The sequence below is a fragment of the Idiotropiscis lumnitzeri genome, chromosome 11 (genome assembly GCF_059441095.1).
Source record: "Idiotropiscis lumnitzeri isolate Australia: NSW breed Sydney's pygmy pipehorse chromosome 11, RoL_Ilum_1.0, whole genome shotgun sequence".
In the NCBI taxonomy this organism is placed as follows: domain Eukaryota; kingdom Metazoa; phylum Chordata; class Actinopteri; order Syngnathiformes; family Syngnathidae; genus Idiotropiscis; species Idiotropiscis lumnitzeri.
This window is the reverse complement of record NC_142401.1, coordinates 20,228,830-20,250,462: the sequence shown is the minus strand read 5'-3', so window position 1 is coordinate 20,250,462 and position 21,633 is coordinate 20,228,830. Positions and strand designations below refer to the sequence as shown.

Genomic DNA, 21,633 nt, shown 5'->3' with positions numbered 1-21,633 from the left:
CGATTTTTTTATCTGGGCTATTCTAATCAGATAAGATGCACCTGTATGTTTTATTTAATTGTTCTTCCAGTGTTCAAACTCATAGCCTATTAAAATAATGTCTAAAAGTACATGCTCAACAAAAACATAAATTCAGAGTAGGCCTACCGCTTGCATGCGCTTATTGAGTCGTTCGGCTGTGGGAGTTTTGAACATAATCTCGCGACCTCTGCGCGTGTTGGCAAATAGAAGAAGCTCCGCCCCTGGCTGGTAAAAGGCTGCACACTACTTGGAAAGTCAGGTTCCGTCCAGGGATACCTCAGAACTCCTGTCTCTCACCGTTCCACAAGGTAAAACGTGTTTTTATTATTACCGCTTGCCGAGTTTGTTTCAGTCGTAGATGGCACATTGGGGAAGATGTTTTAAAACCTTTAGATTCCGTTTAAAACGCTTGCTTTTAATGCTGTCTACAAATGAAATATTCACACCTATCTTTCAAAAGATACAGAAAATTATTTTTTGCAGTCCATTTTAGTCACGTTCGCATTGAAATGTGATGGTTCAGTGTTTGGTTGGACTTTACGCAATGGCTTTTTGGAAGTTTAAGTTTTTAGTTTAGCTTAGTTGAATGCCATTGAATATGAGTATTACATAGTTCCTATAATGTGTTGCTGTTTGTTCAGAAATACACTAATTATAATGTAAAAAATAATTGGTATAGCTGGGAAGATGGATGAAAAAAAAGATATTATTCCTGCGTATGTTTTTTTAATTAGTCCTATAATTTCTAAATGTGGTCTTAAAAAATGCGCAAAATGAGAAATTTTGCATGTCCAAATTTAAGTGATCTTTCAAGGCTAGGATTATAAACCGACCCAGTTCCGTTATGGAATCAGGTGTTAATCCATTCCCTCTGCAGACACATAGAGGAGCAGTTTAGGAGCTGAGAGAGAGAAAGAGAGAGAGCGCGAGTGAGAGAGACAGAGAGAAGGAGAGAGAGAGAGAGAGAGAGAGGGCAGATAGAGTACAGTATATGTTAGCATCTTAACCAATCACTGCTATCTACCTCTAATCCCCTACGTTTTTGAATGTTGTGCAACTGATAGGTACAAAAAGGCTTTACTTAGCTTGAACTGACCTCAACTGTGGACATGCAACATTTATATAACCAGACTGAATAGGGAACATTACTCATTGTTTCTCCATTTTCCAAATTTTACCACTGTAGATGCATTGAAGATAAGTGTGTTAAGTACAGACAATTTGATTTGATATATACATATCAGTATTTGTGATTTTGATGTTTTTCTATATAATATTACAAGGAAAAGAAACAATGAGTTTTGGAGATTCACAATTTTCACTTTTCACAGATTCTACTCAATATAATGTATAATTACACTGTTTCAAACCAATAAAATACATACCAATACTCATACACTTTATTTCCAAAAGCATTCGCAGAATTTATATCTGACATGCACTTATGATATCAATGACCACCAGTCAATATTTCACACAGTTTTCTGTACTGTCAGCCATCATTAGTGTTACAGGTGTGCTGAATTAGTATGAGTATGTTATATGTTTCAGGAGTCTACGGCAACGTCAGAGCCAAGATGGGGCGGAAGGAGATTGTCTGCAGTTGGAAGAAACCCATTAATAACATCAAGGATGTGTTTGACTTCAAGGGGAAGATGGGATCGTAAGTCTGCATACTCAGATGAGAAAGTTTTGTCAGACTGGAGACAGGCAGCCTCCCACTTAACTTCATCTTTTGCATTGTAATGCTGCTATTGACAGTGAACCTTACTAGCAAGTCCAAATATCAAAAGGAGGACACTTAAGGCTCAGATTGGCACAGGTTTAAGGATAATCCCTTCACCGCCTTCCGCACAGCTGTGTTTATCAATGGAAACTTTAATACAGTGTGTAAACCACTCACAGCTCCACCTTCTAGCAGTGGCTGTCCCATTTTGATATGATGGTAGACATTTATTTCCAATAACATTCATATTCTACAGCCATACACTGTAGACTTAATGAAATGCAACTATGTCGTGATTTTGATACCCTAAATACATATATGTAAAGAAAGTATAAGATTTCTAAGTAAAATGTTTTATATTGTAGTAATAGTCTTTTGCATTTAAAGTGTGCCTCACACTTACTATTTCCATTATGAATGTGTCATTCAGATTTTGATGAATGAGTGAATGAATGTGTAAAATTAATGGACAGAGCAAGCTGTCAAGATAGACGCTGTACTGTTTATAACCTTCTAACTTAACGATACCCATATTCGCATTGTGAGACAAAGTTGGCCTCACAAAAACAAAATGCAACAGAAGAACTGCATCAAATGCTTGTTAACTTAATTCTAAGCCTGTTACCTCATCACTGTCTTGTGGACTGAAAGCTGCTTAAAGTACTCTTATCATGGACTGGCTGTGAATAAGTGTGGGCTGTTGTTCTGTCCCTGATCACTGACGTCAGACTACACCACCGTGGGAACATCCTAGCCCAACTTCATTATAGGATTAGGAATCTGACTGAATATACAGTACATGTGTTGAATTTGCACTCTATTTTCTTGATATGATGCACATCAGAGTTAAAGCAGAGCAATAAAACAGCACTTAGGTCATATTTTTGACCCGTCCCTGAATTTACCCTCTTTTAAATAATTTCTGGTTCAAAGGTAAAACTAATAATTCTCATTTAGTTCAAGTTAATCGAAATATTATAATTGGTGAATTTTGAAAAAAAAAAAAAGGTTATTAAGGCCTTAGTCACGGGCGGCATATAAATATGACACTAAAGGAGCAAAAATGGTACAGTATTTTGTTTTGCCGCTATGCTTTCTCCCAATAATTAATTCACTGTGTCAATCAAAAGTGGTCATTATTATCTATGTAAAGGCAGATTTGTTGATGCAGATTTCCTATCGGCTCTCGTTAGACTGTACGCTAATGAAAGAAGTGGTTACAATGTTGCGATTTGTTGGTGTGTGTACACTTTCGGACTGAACTTTCCTTCATTTCTTTGCCATTGTTTTGTGTAGGGGGTCCTTTTCTGAAGTTTTCATGGTGAGAGAAAAGAAAACAGGGAAATTGTTCGCGCTGAAATGTCTGAAAAAAAAGCACCTCACCCACAGCAACCTGGAAAATGAAATCACTGTTTTAAAGAGGTAAAAACAGCTACACGCACACACACACGCACACACACATTCTGAATGAAAGAGATATCTATTTCTGCCTAAACCTTAAATATTAAATATGTTTCAACTGGGATATACAAGAAGCTGTTTCTTCTGTGCACACACAGAAAGAAACAACTTTTGCCACTGAAAATATATTCCTGAAAACCAGACTTATTTGTAGTCCACTATGCCATCAGGTGAGGGCACCCTTGAAACCTGAGACTTCGAGAGCAGTTTGTGATTTGTTGCCCAAAATAGCTGTGGGCAGGTGCTGAAGTCTCATTAGTAACTATGTGTTCAATTGCCGTGCCTCAAAATAAGTATTTGTGTTCTGGGCTTTTTTCATTAGTTTATAACTTTATTTGACCACAAAAATAAAGCAATGTTGGATTTTCCCAAAGTATTTTGAAGTATTATTGCTTTAGGCAGCTCTAAGCTATTTCTGTGGGGAGGGTCGCAACATTTTTCTCTATGTGTGTACTTGTGTCACTGAGCTCTGCATTGATTTCTTAATGTCTTTTGTATGATTTCAGGATAAAGCATGACAATGTGGTAGGGCTGGAGGATTTTTACGAGAGTCGAACTCACTTTTACCTGGTCATGCAACTGTAAGTGTACATTAACGTTATACCCTTTGTTACATATGGTGAGCAAAAGAAAAATTCTCATGATACTCTTGAATTGTGTGTAGTGTGTCAGGTGGGGAGCTATTTGATCGGATTTTAGATAAAGGTGTTTTTACGGAGAAGGATGCGAGTCTGGTGATCAAACAGGTCCTGGAGGCTGTTGGCTACCTGCATGAAAACAGTATTGTGCACAGGGACCTTAAGGTAACATACATACACTCGCAAATTTTAATCTGCAACCACTATAAATGTTTTTATACCATAATTCCTTCCAATATTTCTGTTCTTCTCATACTCTTTGGCTGAGTAGCCTGAAAACTTGCTGTACTATAGTGCCGATGAAAATGCCAAGATCATGGTTAGCGATTTTGGCCTTTCAAAGACGTTGGAGCAAGGGGTGATGTCCACAGCTTGTGGTACACCAGGATATGTTGGTAAGTAACTTAGTGAGGCACAAACACAATAGGCTCTAATGGAAATCCTGATGTCTCCTTTTAACAAAAATCCAAATAATGTATTGATATCATGCAATAGAAGAAAAAAAAAGATTGGGAATTAGATACTATTGCCCAGCTGTTAAAATTATAAGGACATTGATCTATATTGATGTACCTGCCTGATTAGCCATTACTTTCTTCTATAGCTCCAGAGGTTTTGGCCCAAAAACCCTACAGCAAAGCTGTTGACTGTTGGTCCATTGGAGTTATTACTTACATCTTGTAAGTTACATTTTTACCTTATATTGTACTGTTTTTCATACAAAAGTTGAGATATTTGTGACCACTGTACACGAAATTTTGTGCTAAAGTACACTGTCCATGAACAAGAGTAATGGGAATCCTTCCAGAACCTGGGAGAGTTAGTTGACCTGCTCATTGCTTCCGCTTCTGTGAGGTTCCAGGCTAGCTGATAGAATCAAACATGGGACCCTTTTGTAGTTTCTTAGTTACTTAACCACTACTTTGAGTAAGTAAATTGTTTCTTTAGCCAGGATAAAAACACTACTCAGTGCCTGAATTTTCCACGTTAAATTTTCTTCCATATTTTAAGCTAATTGTCTCTGTGTTTCAGGCTGTGTGGATACCCTCCGTTCTTTGAGGAGAACGAGACACGTCTGTTTTCAAAGATCATGAGAGCTGAGTATGCCTTTCACTCTCCCTTTTGGGATGAGATCTCTGAGTCAGGTACGAAACTGGGTCCTGGAATTTATTTATTATAAAGTAGCATACCTTAACCAGTATTATAGCCTTTAGATGAAAACTGGTGTTGGATCTATAGCAGATAGAGAATTCTGGGCCAGAAATTCTTACATGACAGCCCTGATCATTTCAAAGACTTTGCTTGACAACATGCTAAATGCATTTGTCTCATAAGTTTCCACACATTCCATTGAAATTGTATGTATTTTAGGAGCGGGCTTTTTATCCCGTGACTATTAACATGTTTTTTGTTAAATTTGTAACAATGTAATGACTGTATCTCTTCTATGTTTTCACAGCAATAGACTTTATCAGAAATATGATGGAGAAAAATCCCATGAAACGATTCACCACTGAGCAGGCCCTGCAACACCCATGGTGAGTTGTGTTTTTGTCTTTAATGTGACACACATACTGTAGACTAAAACTAAACCTATGCTTACATTCGTTGTTTGATTTTTTTCCCCTAGGAAGACTCAATGTATTTTAATGTAGTTAAAAACTATTACTGACTCTATTACAGGATTGCTGGAAACACAGCTAAGGACTTGGATATTTACCATTCTGTTTGTGAGCAGATTGAAAGGAACTTTGCCAAATCTAAATGGAAGGTTAGTGCAATGTAACAGTGTCTATAGTTGAAATGTTGCATAGGAATTGTCAGGAAGATCATCCTCATCACAGGGTTCGAAATTAACCGTTTTGATACTCCAGCCAAACAGAATTTCCACCAACCAATTTTTTTTTTTTACTTTAGCCCCGTTGTTTTTATCTACCACCCTCACACTGTTTGTTTCTCGCACTGGGTGCACTCTACAGTAAATTTCTTCGAGTACGTTTGACTCTAAAAAGACTATATTTGGTCCCAGTCTAAAGAGTAACATTTTCATTAGAAGACAACAAAGTATGAAGAGTAAATGTGCTTATATGAATATAAGTATTTTCACTATGTGGGTGGTGGATCAAAGTTTAATGATTATTTTGAGGACTCTATGAAAGTTGAAGTCCATGAAAAGTGAAGATAAATGTCTTGTCAATTTGACACACCACAGAAAGGAATGTTGTGAACACCCCTGCCAAATTTAAATTATTAAAAATCAAGTACTACACTATAACGTGAAATACCAACATTTGTGCAGCTAGTATTGGAGAAAGTCCATTTTCTTTGTGAACTAGTTCACATTTTACAAATTCTATTATGAACTTGTTCAGTTGATAGTTCATAATTCAAACTTTTGAACTAAGTTCACCATTCCAAACATGAACTAGCTCATAGTTATGGTTTTTTTTTAAACAATATGTTTATGCGAGCCATTACTCTCATAATACTGGCTTTTGCCCATTGTTGCTACCGATTCACTCCGCAATAGTAGACAGTTCTAAGTGTCACCTATACAATCTCACGAGGAAATAACCTGTTGCTGCATGCTCAGTTTTTTTAATGTGGAATTCAAACAAAAACAAGACTGCAGTCTTTATTGTGCAAGCACAAATGCAAAGTAAGGTACGAACCAAGCTGCGGCAGGGTATTAGCTGTTGCATCAACCCCCATTTCGTCTTAAGGCGACCGTAAAATGGAGACCCACCTGCAACGTTCTGCGCCCCCCCCCCAAAACCCCCGTGGAATATTAAGCCTACAAAAACACCCCACCCGCAGAAATATGCAGTAAAAGTGCTGCTGCGTCTGCTATTTTGAACTCTAAAAAATATGATGAATAAGTAAGGCAAAACTGAAACGTCCCTGTCAAAACATGAAGCATTGTCACATGTTGCTGCCACTGTCCAATAAAAGCACATTTCAGACTTGTTCTAGTGGTCACAGTTTGTTTTTGCAACAGTAGAACTCTCACGTGAAACTCCTAGAAAACTATTTGATCAAATATTACATCTTCCTCTTACATTCCAAAAGCATATGTGTTAAGTACAGAAACTAAATTATGTAGGTTGGAATGTATGGAGTGTGACCTCCAATAAGATAAATAAATGAATGAATCTATTATATTTAAAAACTGGGCAATATGATGAAACCGTGGGTAGCACTTCTGCCTCACAGTGAGGAGATCTGGCATCAAAACTCAATTGGAACGTCTGTGTATGGCAGTGCTTCTCAAATAGTGGGGCGGGCAACGAAATGCTATTATTTTTAGTTGCGGCGGAGATTAGGTGGTGGTGGTGGGCGCAGATTATTTTCTCCTTGGTAGGGGGGGCATACGAGAAAATATTTGAGAAGCACTGGTGTCTGGAGTTTGCCTTGTCTTCCCGAGCTTCAGTGGGTTCTCTCGGGATCTACCACATCACCAAAACATGCTTCTTAGCTTCATTAACTTAACTTGATTGGCCCTGCATGAGTGGTTGTTTCAGCAGGGATAGGGTCCACTCAGCTGCCACAGAGGACAGGTGGTATTTAAAATGAGCATCGCTTGCACGCTGAATTCTCAAAGTATTTGTGAGATCACAAACCCACTGAATCCATCTTGTCCTGAGCCCGCTGATTTCCTCCTCGATAAGACCCAATCACAAAGTAATAGTGTGTTTAGGGCCGGGACATGCAGCTGTGACAAAATTTTTTCTCAGTTGTCAGGCTTCATCAAAAAGTCTTGGGCCGACAATTTTTATGAAAAAGACCGGAGGGTCGAGGCTGGATGGGTGCCGAAGGCGGGGGACTGACTTGCAAAAAGAGTCAAGTGCCCAGCTCTGAAAATGGGTCAATGGATGCATTTCAAAACTGGTTTAATTTAGAACTATTTCACATCTTATCAAACCAGATGTTACACATTTGGGAGAATTCTTTATTTTCATCCTTTGGGGCTATAGTTTCAGAAAGCTCAGACAAACATCAAATACTTTGCAACACTTAAGTGTTGTGTTTGTGTCATGCGAGAGTAAGAACCCTTTTCAGCTCATTTCTTTGTCAACAGCAAGCCTTCCATGCAAGTGCCGCCATCTACCACATGAAAAAACTGCAGGTGTCCCAGAGGGAGCACTGCTCCGCTCCTCTCTCTCTGCCCCACATCATTGTCCAGACCTCTTCTCAGACTGACCTAGAATCTCTACGATCCTGCAATAATGAAGTTCTCAGCATGGACCCAAATGGAAATCCTCTCCACGCCTCTAGTCACCTCGCTTGCATTGGTTCTGAGCCCAGCAGGAGTCTCTGCCCTCCATTAAGAAGTCATCCTATTGAACCCAACTACTTGCTTGCACAACCAAGAGAGGTCCACTCATTGGACCCCGAGAAGGACACTTCTTTCACGTCAACCAAAAGGTCATAAATGCTCCCACACTGGTAAATGTAACAACAGTACAAACTTCCCAAGATGAACCATGTATGTGCTTTGTAGCGTGGGGGCTGTGGCTGAGGTGAAGGACCTTCCACTTCAGTCGGGTGTTTGTTCTGTCATGTGATTGGCTGGCAAACCTGAGACGATTCTCACGTAAGTAAATCATTCCCCCCCCCCTTTAATTATTTTCAAAAATTAAAACTTTGCTGCCTGCTTCTGAAATTCTTTAACTCCAAATTATCTCCAATTTCAGGTGACAACCTAAAGTGGCATTCTTATTGACTGAAAGATGTCAACACGTCTCCTGCTCAACACTTCTGCCCACTGAGCTGAGGAAAATGTTTTCTAATCACTGAAACAATCGGGTTAACTGAAATCCGTCTTGCACTTTTCTCTCTTCTTTCTCTCCTTTTAACTTAGATGACATTTATTGAAATGTTAGTTTGAAGCTGGTGAGTTTTATCTTTTGGAATTGATTGCTTTCTCTAAATTTTAAATCAGTTGAAGAAAAAAAACTACAAGTTGAACCTAGAAGAACCCAATTTTGAGTCAGTAGTGTATAGTCACATGTTATAAACCACTAGTGCGGTTTGGAATATGTATACTGTGGACCCCTGCAGATTTGCATTATTGCAAATATATTTTCTAAAATATTTATTATTTTTGTCCTCTGATTCCACATTTGCCTCCCACTATTTGTCGAAAATGCGTGTTTAAAGTTTATCTGTTTTTTTTTCCCCCCTGTCAGTTATATACGGCTTTCGCTATTCATGTGTTGATTCCCTGCGAATAATGGGGGTCCTAAATGAATTTATCAAGTGCCACAAATCCGTGTTAAAAACTCTAAAGAATTACAAATGTAGTGAAATGCATTTTTTAAAATGTTTTTTTTTCTCAATAAATGTAGACTAGTCTTTCTGTTTCTTCTTGTGATGATACTATGCGGTACCATATTAATCTTTATACACACAATGAAGAAGCATTAGTTTTTATTAAATATGATGGGTTCTGCACAAATAATGAAACATACAATAAATAATAGTACAGGGTGTCCAAAATAATTTGACATCATTTGCAATATGTATATAGTGTTCTAGGTTAACAAAATTAAATGATTTTGTAAATCAAAAAAATATGTGCAATGCGCACCAAACATGTGACATGACACACGTTAACACAAAAAATTGCATTGCATTGCTCATGAATGTCATTCTTGTACCTGCACAAAGTACATTAAATGTAGTGTTCCACGTTGCATCATAGAATTTTTTTTTATCAAGAATTGTTTTTTCAATTAGATGGCAAAATGGCAACAAATCTTTGTGACACCCTGTAGGTTATGCAAAGGCAAATGTGATACTGATACGTTTTGTGTTGACCTTTCTTATGTCATTTTTCCTGAAAAAAAATACATCTGCTGATTACTGCAATGGAACCATTGACGTTCTCGCTAAGTGTTCAACATAGAATAAGCAAAGGTGGTTCTTTACATTAAGAATCATAATATCGTTCCAAACCCTGCACGATGCATCCATCATAGAAGATGTGCAATGTTATGGAAACAAGTAACAGCAGTATTTGAGAGTTAAGAAGGACTTCTGCTTTAATGAAGACGTATTCTGTTCAGGTTTCCTGTGGCATAGTTGTCTTCTCAGCCCTGGCAGACACTCAAATCATGAGATTTCTTTTGAAGTTGCGCCACAAGGTCTTTAAGCTTGGCATCAAGTCCTTCAAGCTTTGAGGACTTTTGAAGAATCTCATCCTGCAATTGCTTCAGTGAATCGGCTTTTCCTGTGGAGACGCAATGAACAAGTTTAAAGATGTCTTTGAAGTTGAAAAACATTGTAAAGTAATGATTTTACTTGGATTTATTTTTGGTAGTTATTTATAGTATCCCAGTAACACAACAAAAGCACTCCAATTTGGGTACGTCTGTCAATATCCACTTGTGGGTGTGTACTTAGATAGCAGCGGTTGCTGGTTCAAACGGATAGGATCATAACGAAAACATTACATTAAACAACACTGACATCTTTTGCTGTCGTTGAGAGACGAAGTACTTTCACATACAGTCAGACATTCCATACTCAAACAGAAAAAACTGTTTTATTATTGCATTAGAAATGTTACTAACTCCAATTATCGAAACAATGTGGGCTTACTATCAGTCTATAAAAGTTGTGATAGGCCTGTTTCAAGAAGATTGATGGGATGGGGAAATTACTTCGCTATTTCACTTTATGATTCCATCCTTCATTCGAGTTCCTGGGATGTCAATGTTAAATATTCAATATTTTATATTCCGGCAGAGGCTTGAATAATAAACAAATCTTTTGGTGCCCTCATACCTTTGTAAACTCCTGAATATAAATAATAATAATAGTAGTGCGCAAAAAATAGGTGTTCATGTTTAATTGTTCTAAAGTGTTAAAAACATTTCATATATTTTTTATGCTATCAAAAGCATTGTAATTAGTATTATTATACTAATGCTAATACATATAAAACAAATTTGAAGTAGTTTAGTTGCCAGCAGTTTCCAATTTGGAACGTAACAGCTGAAATGATACGTTCCAATGCGGCCACACTCGGCTATGGAGTCGGCCTCCGCGCTGAAACTTTTTGTTCGCTGAACATTGACGCTCCCGAAGCGGCCCCAACTAAAAGCCCCGTTCAAGCCAGCCCTGGTGTTGGATGAGGTCTTTATCTGAAATCGACACGCACTTACTCTCACGCCAAAGCTGGCGACTGCAAGCGGTGTCAGACAATGCATACGATTGCTTGGGAGGCGACCCCACGACATGAAGACGCAAGCTGAACAGTAAGGCGCTAATTTTGTTGTGCTAACACCTTTTGTTTTAACAACCTGAAGCTAATTGTTGCTAACACGGTTATCCTACTGTTAGCCGGTAGGGAAGTAGTGGGGGGTAAAGTTCCATGCCTGCCTGCAGGCTGTCTGTTACCCGCTGTCAGACGTTATCTTGACATGACTTTAGTGTGGCTAAATGTATGAAATTTAACCTGTCGGGGTTCATGTGCGCATTTATGCTCTTGTCCGCTTCAGCCTGTGTAAGTACAGAAGAGATTGGCACAGTATTTAAATTTTGTGGAGGTGATCACATGAGCTTACGTTTAATGTCACTAAATTCAAACTACTGTGCAGTACGCTTTTCTAATTTCACAGGTTGAAGTGGACAAGCATTGTTATGTGCATTTGCATTTTGGTGGCGATCGGTCGCCGTTTTAGACAACAGAAGCGACAAAACAAGCAACATTAAAACCGTGATGTAGACCGTTGACAAATGATAAGCTGAGCCCCAAAAGGGGGCGTGCCAATTTGTCGTAAATCTAATCACATATAAAGCCCTTAAATCTCGACAGATTCTTCTGGGGGGAGGCATTTTAGTACTGATGTCATTTTTACATGCCAACCTATTATATAAGTGTCAATGTTAAGCTCATCCAAGTGTCCCTTTAATCACTTTGAAAGAAAACACAAAACATGCAGCAAATACCAGTCTGGCCTGACTATATAGGGGATCTGTTACCTTCCAGAGCATCCAACATGCTGTCAGTGGTATTGGCCAGATTACCAACATCGTTCTTTAGCTTTGAAAGCCGTTCGGACCCTGGCCCAGCTTCTCCAGGAGGCCCTCCTGCAGCAACCTTATCTTTAAGACGATCAAATTGCTCCTGCACCGACAACAGCTCCTAAAAAGGTTATGTTCATGGCACATATGTATTAGATGTCTTATTCTAAATGTGTACATTTAGTCGAATATTCCAATAAAAAAACATACATTGAAACAGCATTGTATTCACAGTTTACCATTACAAAAGCTCAGAGCAAGTTTGTGTATAAGCAAGTACATCATATAATCCCTGCAAAGTGAATGTTTAGTACCATCCCCTGATTTCTGACCTTATCAGCATTAGCTGCCTCATCCTCAGCTTGGCCTGCGATTTCTTGTGCGTCCTCAGCTTGTTCGGCTGCATTCTGCAGGCGGTCTTCCAGCTCTTCCAGTTGAGGTTTAATTGGATCAGTCATTGATGACACATCATCCAGAGTCTTCTCCACTGGTTTCAGTTGATTTTTGGCCTGGATGAAATCAACCATTGTAAAAACTTTAGCAAATATTTTCTTTGATTTTCTCTGCGGCTAGAATAGTCTCCCCATCACCCTGGACAGGATAATGGTTTGGCATTGTGTAGATATTTTTTTCCTGGGTCCCACCTTAGTAAGAGTTCTAGTCAGGTTGTCTATGGAATCCATCTGGTTCTGCAGTCTGTCTTCCATGTCAGTGAGGGAGTCCTCCACAGTGTCAAATCCTGCCAGCAGTTCGTCCACATCGTCCTTCACCCCTTGTGCTGTGTCCCTGTCAACATGCCATTAATTGTCACTCCAAGGACTCAACAGAAACCTTTGTATAATTTCATCCCCTCTCAGAAAACTCAGACTTATATTTCCGAATTTGAGGGGGGGGGGACACATGTAATAGTGTCATTATCATCCGATTAAGTCCAAAGTTTAAAGTTCAAACGAATAGTGGAATAGGTTAAAATCAGAGCTGGGCAGTCCGTCCCGGAAGCGGAACGATCCAGCCCAGCCAAACATCCATTTTGGGGGCAGGGGTGCGGGGTGTGACAAATTTAAAAAAATGATTCAATTAATCTCAGCTGGAGGGGGATTTTAGTCCAGCCCACGAATCGGCCCTCGGGCGTGTGAAGTGGTCGCGGATAAATGGGGAAACGCCTCAGAACGCGTCAAACGCGCCACTACCAACTGTACGTACTTTCGTGCATTGGGTAATATTCTTTGAGTTTATGTTTTCCGTGTGGTCCCTGAAGTGCACATCAAGGTGAATGGCTCATGTTATGCGGTGAATGAAATGTGAGATGCGGAGGAGTTGCGACAGAGAAATTGATTAAAGCAGTACAGTTAGCAGCAAGACGTGTGTGTTATTGGCTGACTTTATCAACATAAAACAAGAGACATTGGGCACGTTCATGGAGAAGAAGAAAGAAGAAGTCCAAGACAAAGAAGAAGGAAATGAATTAGACCATAATAAGCCCAAAATAAAGTAAGCGCATTTGAAAAGTAAATTAGCTATCTGACTATCCTTAAATAAACCTCTGCCGTAAGCATCTGGCGTCATGGACGGATGTTTTTTGTTTTTTCGGGGGCCGACAATTTTTATGAATAAGGCTGGTGGGTAGAGGCCGGAAGGCTAGCCAGATCGCAGCCGGAGGGCGGGGGACTCAGCATCAAAAAGGGTCAAGTGCCCAGCTCTGGTTGAAAGCAAGCTTTTAAGGTGGGACATTCACCTGGTATCTTGTGCCTCCTCCAGCAGTTTTCTGGCTGCATCCAACTGTGGGCCTGACTTGTTTAATATGGACGTACTGTCTGGTAGGTTTGCGGCAAGATTTTTCAGTTCATCGAGCTTCTTCTTTAGAGACGCCAGGCTCAAAGGCAGCTTGGTTTTGAGGATCCGGTCACTCACATCCTGGATGTGTGTCAGGTTGGATGATGGATCTGGACCCAAAAATGAGACAAGTTGGAGGCACATTGAATTCAATATAATGAAATCCAATACAAAAACTGTTTAAAAAAAAGAAAAGTCAAATAGTAGACAATAATGATCAGTTCTGATTGACACTTGAGGGATTCTTTAACAATAATCTTCACAGTTTGACTGCGCAGTAGTGTAGTTCTGTACATATAGTATATTATAACAACTAAGCTCCGGTGAAAGTAAATATTTAATATTATATCAAAACAATTTGTAGTATGATGACCCAGTGCGGGCAACCTCACTTTTTGCCTTTTCACTTTTCACATATAATCATGTGTAAGTTAAACATTGCTGGGAAATCTGTGATTTTTAAAACACCGTTAAATACACATGACAATATGCATATTGGAAAAAACAATGTTAATAGCAGTGGCGGCTGCTGGTCATTAAAGAAGGGGAAGCAAACTTTTTTTCGGGGCTACATTATAAATGCGTTTTTTATTTACGTTGTATTTTTACAATCCAATCCAATACAATACATTTTAAATTATATAGCGCATTTCACGACAGCTGGAGCTGGAACAAAGCGTGTCCCATATGCCGTAATATAAATTATCAGGTAATTAGAACACAAATTAAAACACAGTCTCATGTTGAGTCAAATGCTAAAAAATAGAAATGTGTCTTCAAACGGGTTTTAAAAATGGATAGAGAGGGGGCTTGCCTAACATTTAATGGGAGCTCATTCCATAGGGAAGGACCGGCAACAGAAAAGGCACGATCCCCCCTGAAACTGTGCTTCGTCCTCGGCAATTCCAGCAGCATTTGGTCCACAGACCTGAGGCAGTAAGCAGGTGCGTAGGGGTCGAGGAGCTCAGTGAGGTATGCTGGGGCGAGGCCATTTAAAACTTTGAAGACAAACAGAAGTATCTTAAAGCGAACTCTAAAGTGTACTGGGAGCCAGTGAAGAGAGGCAAAGATTGGGGTTATGAGATCCATCTTCCGAGTGCCATTTAAAAGGCGAGTGGCAGCATTTTGGGCCAGTTGGAGGCGCTTGAGCGAGTTTGGCTGACTCCAAAGTAAAGTGCATTACATTAATCTAGCCTAGATGTTAGGAAGGCATGGATGACAGTTTCTAAGTCCTGTTGGGAACAAAAGGGCTTCACTTTAGCCAGCTGTCTAAGATGAAAGAAGATGTATTGTAGACGCCATTCCTTTTCAGGATAATGAGAGTCACCAAACAAAGACAAAGTCACTGGGGATCAGTAAAGTAATGTACACACAGCAATATGTACTTCATTGCTATTTTTTCTCGGTGACGGGTCAGAATTTATGTCGCTTCTGGAAAAAGATCTTTTGGAAGGCTGGCGCTCTGCTTGAGATGTTGAAGAAGGAGAATTACATCATCTCTGGTGGACATCAATGCATTTTGTGCAGAGAGTTTTTGTGCACTTGGGAAAAAAAAGGCCGCCGGTTTGAGTCTTGTCCAGTACAATGTAGCATTAATTTGTCTTTATATAATGTAATGTCTTCAGATGAGAATGGGCGCTCAGCTGCTATTGAAAATAAGGAATTTTAATGAAATGTTTTTGTTGTTATTTCACTTTGTGGCCTGTGAGAACGCAGCCCTGGGTGGCTGCTCATATCACCCGTATCAAAAACCACCACTTTGTTCAGAATAGCCAAGCAAACATGACTAATATTTTTATACAATATTGGATTGATATCATCCCTTTCCACTCCAAATAAATGTACCTGACAGGAAATCTTTGAGCTCTTTCACAATATCCTTTGCCTCTTTTAAGTCATCTTCCAGGTCATTTCTGGCCTGCTTTATCTTGTTGGACAGATCATCCATTGACTGCCTTATGCCATTGGTGTCATCTTGGGTGTCTAGGAGCTGTGAAAAAAAATGAAAGTACATTTACTTATGACTGTTTAATAGGGCTTCACAGTGCAAAGGTCATTGGTTTGATTCCGGCTCTGGCCTTCCTGTTTGGAGTTTGCATGTTTTCCCCATGCCCTTGTGGGTTTTCTTCGGGTACTCCGGTCTCCTCCCACATTGCAAAAACATGCATGGCAGGTTGCTTGGACACTCTATATTGAGTGTGAGGGCGGATGGTTGTTCATCTATGTGTGCCCTGCGATTGGCTGGCAACCAGTTCAGGGTGTACCCCACCTACTGCCCAAAGACAGTGGGGCTTCAGCTCCCCCGTGACCCTCATGAGAAGAAGCAGTTCAGATAATGGATAGATGTATATATACTTAAATGAACACTATTTGGAGAAAATTATCCAGACAACCTTCTTAACTAATTAATCAGTAAATCAGGAGATGGACTAGACGTCGCTGATTGTTATTTCGCGACCATAAGGCGCACTTTAAAGTCACAAATTTCCCCCAAAACAAACCAGGTGCCTTGTCATGTGCCGAGCTATCCTCTCTCCACCGTTAAGATTGTCCATTTGGGGCATTGCAGAGTGCATGTTAGCACACCCTTCTGGCCAAAGTCTGGGACATCTAAGCCACAAATTGAGTGTGACAAATACATTATGTGAGTATGTTTTTTCTGTGATGGTGCAAGAGAAAGCTGGACAAAAGGGCAGCTGTCCACAATGTCGTAGTCTGTCTTATCATTCATGATATTGCAAGCAAGAAACATTACAGGTTTAGATAACAGACTGCAAAAAAAACACACCACTCACATCTCTCTAGCTTGATAAGATCCCAGAATGCCTCAGTCTGATCATCTCCCAGAATGCCTCAGTGTGATAATCTCCCAGAATGCTTCAGTACTGTTTTTGTGTTTTGTTTTTGTTTTGTATTTTTATTTATTTTGGTGATAGGAATGGCATGAGGGATGCATGATTTGTGTTAATTTTATTTCTTTGTTTCATTATTTGCTTTTATGCTGTTCAGATATATTTATGGTTTTGATTTGAAACCATGACTGTAAGGTGTGTGGTGACCAGTGGCATCCCTCCCCTCACTTAGTTAATTAAATGTGTTGCCATGACATCTCTGATCAGTCTGAGCTATAGTGCTGTTACTAACAGCCATCAGCCTGTGCAAGCTACCATGCTAACATGCGCCTAATAGTGCGGTGTGCCCTCAACTGGAGCTGCTCCCTTTGCTCCCTCAGCGCGTCTTTTGGCACGGTACTAAGTTCTGTTGGATAAATGTTTGCTTCCATTTTAAACAGATCTGGGTTTGATCTGCATACCTCACACATGAAAGGAAACCAACTGATGCATTGATGTGTTTATGCTATTTCCTTTCATGCAAACAGGTAAAACACACTTTTCCTTTGTTCCGTGCCAGGAAATTGAGTATTGCTCTTGGGTATGAATACTTTTTCAACCCACCATATGTATGTGTATGTATGTGTGTGCAGTTGTACCTTCTCTGCAGCCTCTGTGATATTGTTGCTGAGAGTTTCTAGACGATCTTTTACATCCTTCACATCAGCATCTGCCCTCTTGCCCAGAGGCAGGGCACCGACACATGTTGAGCCCTTCTCACAGGGCAAAGATCCTTCCGGTGGACACAGGTCCCCACCCTCACACATGAGTGGAGTACAGGTCTCGGACCGATCACTGCCACATACCTGGAGGAAATATCCATCCGTCATTTAGACACAATTCTTATATATCGATCAATGACTTCAAACCACCTTCAAGCTTCAGTCATTAAATTGTTGGTGGCATAGCCGGTACCTTTTTAGCAACAGGAGTGAGATCTGGTCGGGATGCCATGCTCTGGTTTAGTTTGTTGATATCTCTAGTATTGTCTGGAGATTCTTTTTCCTGAAGATCTAAAGTATCTTCTCTGACGTCAGCTGATTCCTTCACAGTTTTTTTGCTGGTATCTACTTTCTTTGCAGCATCTGTAGACTCGTCATAGGCGTTTTTGATGGTAGAGAAAGCTCCTGAATGATAGAAAAACGCAATATGAGCTGACTTTAGCAGTTCACCTTGTCAGAATTGGATTCCAAAGTCTATGTATAAAATGTTGAAGGCAAGTAGTCTAAAAAAGGAGTAAAAAAAAGAAGTGAAAACAGTTGGAACACATGATGCAAAAAGGATAGCATTAAGACTATAATGATGGGAGCAGTGAGGACCTAACAAGATGGAACAAAAACACAATCTTCAGCAAAGCACTTTCGCTCAAGTATTACGGATGCATGTTTCACTTATTTATTTTAATTTGATAAAGCCCACCCAGCAAGGGATGGTCTCTTAGTTGTGTGACAATAAAGAATGTTAAAACGTTACGGCACGGTGCCCGACTGGTTAGCACGATGGCCTCACAGTGAGAGACATCATCGGCCGTGGGTTCGATCCCGGCTCCGGCCATCCTGTGTGGAATTTGCATGTTCTCCCCGTGCTTGCGTGGGTGTACTCAGGGTACTCCGGTTTCCTCCCACATTCCAAAAACATGCATGGCAGGCCGATTGAACACTCTAAATTACCCCTAGGTATGAGTGTGAGTGTGGATGGTTGTTCGTCTTTGTGTGCCCTGCAATTGGCTAGCAACCAGTTCAGGGTGTCCCCCGCCTACTGCCCGAAGATAGCTGGGATAGGCTCCAGCACCCCTGTGACCGTCGTGAGGAGAAGTGGTACAGATGATGGATGGATGGATGGAAAACGTTACGCACCTCTGAGATGCGCATCAGCAACCACTTACAGCATTATAACTGATGAATGATTTGCCTTCAAAGTTAAAATGTAATATTTTATTTTTACATTTTCTCATGTAAACTATTCACTAATGAACTATTTTAATGCATGTCTGTTACGAATATTAAAATGTTTTTAATTTCTATGCTGCACAATTACATTATCTTGTCTGTTAGTGCGATGTTGGATATAAAGCCAAGCGAAAAAATATTGAAGTTTTGACATTAGAAAGCATACATTGAAGAAACGGAGGCTCCTAATTGTGTAAAAGAAAAATCTAATATCAACTCGGTTATAATTTATACATTAGAGGTATGGTATCACATCATCACATCAACAGTTGAAAGTAGGAAAGGAAATTGGACTGTTGAAGTGGACTCCATTTGATTCTAAATTTAAATCCGGTAAACTAAATGATGTGTTTAAAATATGGACAGAAAAGGATATTAGGGCAACATGTACTATTATTAAAAGGGGTGAAATGGTATGTTTCCAGGAATTACAAGATACTCACACTTTGAATTATAGGGACTTTTTTAGGTACTACGTAAAGGAAATCAAAAGGGATGAAAAGGAAATACACCCTATTATAAAATTACTTGACACTATCCCAAAAATCGCCTCAATTTCATACAGGTGTTTGATGGGGGTGGAGTCAACAATATATGCACAAACTAAATGGGAAAGACAGCTGGGTGAAGTGATCGCTGGGGAGACATGGCGTCAAATGTGGCGGACTCATAACTCAACATAATCATCGCCAAAATGGAAAGAGTTCAATTGGAAAAATCGAATCTGGATGGATGGATCTTTTGGGCAGCACTCAAGTGGTTGAAACAGTCAACAAACTCCACTGACTATGATCAGGGATCAAGGGAGCAACTACCTACTTTCTGGGGTGTATGCAGACACATAACAGGCGCCAACCCCCCCCCCCCCAAACAAAAAAAAAATAATAATAATAATTTTATATGTAGCCTTTAAACTCAAACTTTTATTGAACGTTTCATTTTACAGCAGGTGATTGGCTTGATGAAAAACCCAAGAATATGAACAATAACTAATAATGTCCAATAACGAATTTGGCTAACTTAATTATTTGCAAGCCCATGTGGCGGACGTATAACTCAACATTATCATCGCCAAAATGAAAAGAGTTCAATTGGAAAAATCTAATCTGGATGGATGGATGTTTTGGGCAGCACTCAACTGGTTGAAACAGTCAACACACTCTGTCACGGAGCGGAGGGGCGCCTATCAGTGACGTGCCTCAATTAGTATTAGTGATTAGATCAAACCATTACCACACCCGTGAAGAAACAGCTGTTTAATACATAAAATGGCCCCTCTAAAATTATTTTCCTCCCATTGCCCCCTATAGTGCGGCGCCCCATGCGCCGCATACATACTTTTTGCGTCACTGTCAGGAATCATTATAAAGCATACTGAATGAAAGTAAAAGTGCTTTTTAGCATTGACCTGCATTGTCGGGACTGATTGTGTTCTTCATAGCTTCTTTCTTGATGTTGTAGTCCCCATTTAGATTGTCCAGCAGGTCCTGAAGCTTGTCAAGCTCTTTGCTCAGATCAGGTTTTTGTGCCAGAGGAGAGAGGTCATTATTTACCTTGTCCACTTGGTCCCTGGGAGACAAATAGAACTGAGTGAGTGAACAGAAGCATTCATATTCAATCATCCATCCCCTTTGTTGGAGCCTTAACCAGCTAACTTTGGGCAAGAGGTGGCCCCTGGGCAGACTGCCAGTCAATCACATGGCACATCGAGACAGATAACCATTCTCACTCGCATTCACACTGTCACACAGAAATTCTCTCTGTGTTGCGTGCACGGAAGTCAGGTGAGTTAACAACTACACTCTCAGTGACATGCATTAGTATGAGGAAACACATTGAAGTAATATCAATATTTACTCACCTTAATTTGTCCAATTGGGACAGAGCATCATCAATCTGCTTTGCAGAACTTGGAGGAAGGGAGACAGTGTTCCGAATCAAATTCAGACGAGCTTCCAGGGCTCGAATACGGGGCTCCAAATTCCCAAGGTCACCAGAACCTCCCGGACGAGGCGGGACTTTCAAGATGAAGCTCTTCAGGGCTAAACTGAGGCTTTGTTGCTGTGTATCCAAGGAGAAGAAGCAAGAAGGACACACCTTGCAGTTCGGGAAAGTATCACAGTGTCCCCTTGTGCACGAGTCACATCGAGCCCCTGTAATGCCTGGACGACACAAACAGCTTCCTGTCTGCTTGTTACAAACTTGGGTGCCATCAGCATCACACAGACAAGCTGGGAAGATCAAAGGAAAAGTTTAAATATATAGGATACACGCAAAATGATGGATTATTTGTTTTACAAAATACGAATGCCAACAATTCTTCACATTTGTCATAAATCTAAAAAGATATGAAAAATACAATACAATATAACTTTATCTATATAGCGCATTTCAGACAAATAACAGTCAGCGTAATCATTTGTCACACGATTTACTTTGTGTACATTCTTGCAAGATTGTGATTGAGATTGAGAGATGTCATAGCGCATTAATTCCTGATAGTAGGACTGTGTAACATATTTTTTATTGTAATTACTGGAATGAGAGAAAAAGAGAGCACAGCAACAATACAGAGATAAGTTGACTTACGCTTGCAGCCAATGAGAGGATCCCCATATGTGTTGTCTGGGCAACCAGAACATGTTCGGCCTCCGAAACCTGGCCTACATTGGCACTGACCTGACAACTGCAAAAAGAAACACACAAAAAAAAATTATTTCACCCACTGGAGTAACAAAAAAACTGCATATTAATAGAGTAAGTCAAACATTCTAAAAGAGTGGTATTATTTCCACTTGTACCACTTGGGCCCAAGCACTGTTCAGTTGTACTTAACTTTTTAGTAAAATTTTTCTATATCTAGGCACAGTGTTGAAATTCTAACTGTGCAGAAAATTCTAATGACTTGCAATATTATTTTTTATGAACACTTAGATCTACTACTCTACTGTATTTTAATGTTGGTCATCATGGTGGTACTTGGAGAACTCAGTATTTTTTTAGGTAGGACTTGTTGTAAGATGTTTGAGAATGACTATCAGAAGTGATATGTAATACAGTCCATAACATTTTGTAGGTCACAC

General features: G+C 39.8%; 2 protein-coding genes across 2 annotated transcripts in view; one reads left to right on the top strand and one right to left on the bottom strand.

The window, feature by feature from the left end:
* The first annotated feature begins 209 nt into the window (after positions 1 to 209).
* On the top strand, positions 210 to 9,201 carry LOC148328140 (calcium/calmodulin-dependent protein kinase type 1D-like). Its single transcript, XM_088308200.1, has 13 exons — positions 210 to 329; positions 1,573 to 1,684; positions 3,044 to 3,169; positions 3,715 to 3,789; positions 3,873 to 4,011; positions 4,118 to 4,241; positions 4,451 to 4,526; positions 4,879 to 4,991; positions 5,306 to 5,384; positions 5,530 to 5,617; positions 7,925 to 8,271; positions 8,348 to 8,440; positions 8,541 to 9,201. The coding sequence occupies exons 2-12, from the start codon at positions 1,599 to 1,601 to the stop codon at positions 8,409 to 8,411; spliced, it is 1,317 nt and encodes a 438-aa protein (XP_088164326.1). The 5' UTR covers positions 210 to 329; positions 1,573 to 1,598; the 3' UTR covers positions 8,412 to 8,440; positions 8,541 to 9,201.
* A 58-nt stretch (positions 9,202 to 9,259) lies between these two features.
* Positions 9,260 to 21,633, bottom strand: part of lamb3 (laminin subunit beta 3) — a 29,753-nt gene continuing 17,379 nt past the window's right edge. The window contains exons 13-23 of the mRNA XM_088308197.1: positions 21,140 to 21,236; positions 20,412 to 20,781; positions 19,959 to 20,119; positions 17,517 to 17,728; positions 17,201 to 17,407; positions 15,556 to 15,700; positions 13,613 to 13,820; positions 12,522 to 12,663; positions 12,210 to 12,386; positions 11,836 to 11,998; positions 9,260 to 10,078 (exon numbers count right to left, since the gene is read on the bottom strand). Of these exons, the coding sequence (XP_088164323.1) occupies positions 9,939 to 10,078; positions 11,836 to 11,998; positions 12,210 to 12,386; positions 12,522 to 12,663; positions 13,613 to 13,820; positions 15,556 to 15,700; positions 17,201 to 17,407; positions 17,517 to 17,728; positions 19,959 to 20,119; positions 20,412 to 20,781; positions 21,140 to 21,236 (2,022 nt within the window). The 3' untranslated portion in view covers positions 9,260 to 9,938. The remainder of the gene's footprint in view (positions 10,079 to 11,835; positions 11,999 to 12,209; positions 12,387 to 12,521; positions 12,664 to 13,612; positions 13,821 to 15,555; positions 15,701 to 17,200; positions 17,408 to 17,516; positions 17,729 to 19,958; positions 20,120 to 20,411; positions 20,782 to 21,139; positions 21,237 to 21,633) is intronic.

What these genes read in the sequence shown, in the direction of transcription:
- LOC148328140 (XM_088308200.1), top strand. Translation starts at nt 1,599, where the DNA reads ATGGGGCGGAAGGAGATTGTCTGCAGTTGGAAGAAACCCATTAATAAC. An exon ending in TGGTACACCAGGATATGTTG is followed by an intron (nt 4,242 to 4,450) that starts GTAAGTAACTTA and finishes TTTCTTCTATAG; the next exon opens with CTCCAGAGGTTTTGGCCCAA. An exon ending in TTGCCAAATCTAAATGGAAG is followed by an intron (nt 5,618 to 7,924) that starts GTTAGTGCAATG and finishes CTTTGTCAACAG; the next exon opens with CAAGCCTTCCATGCAAGTGC.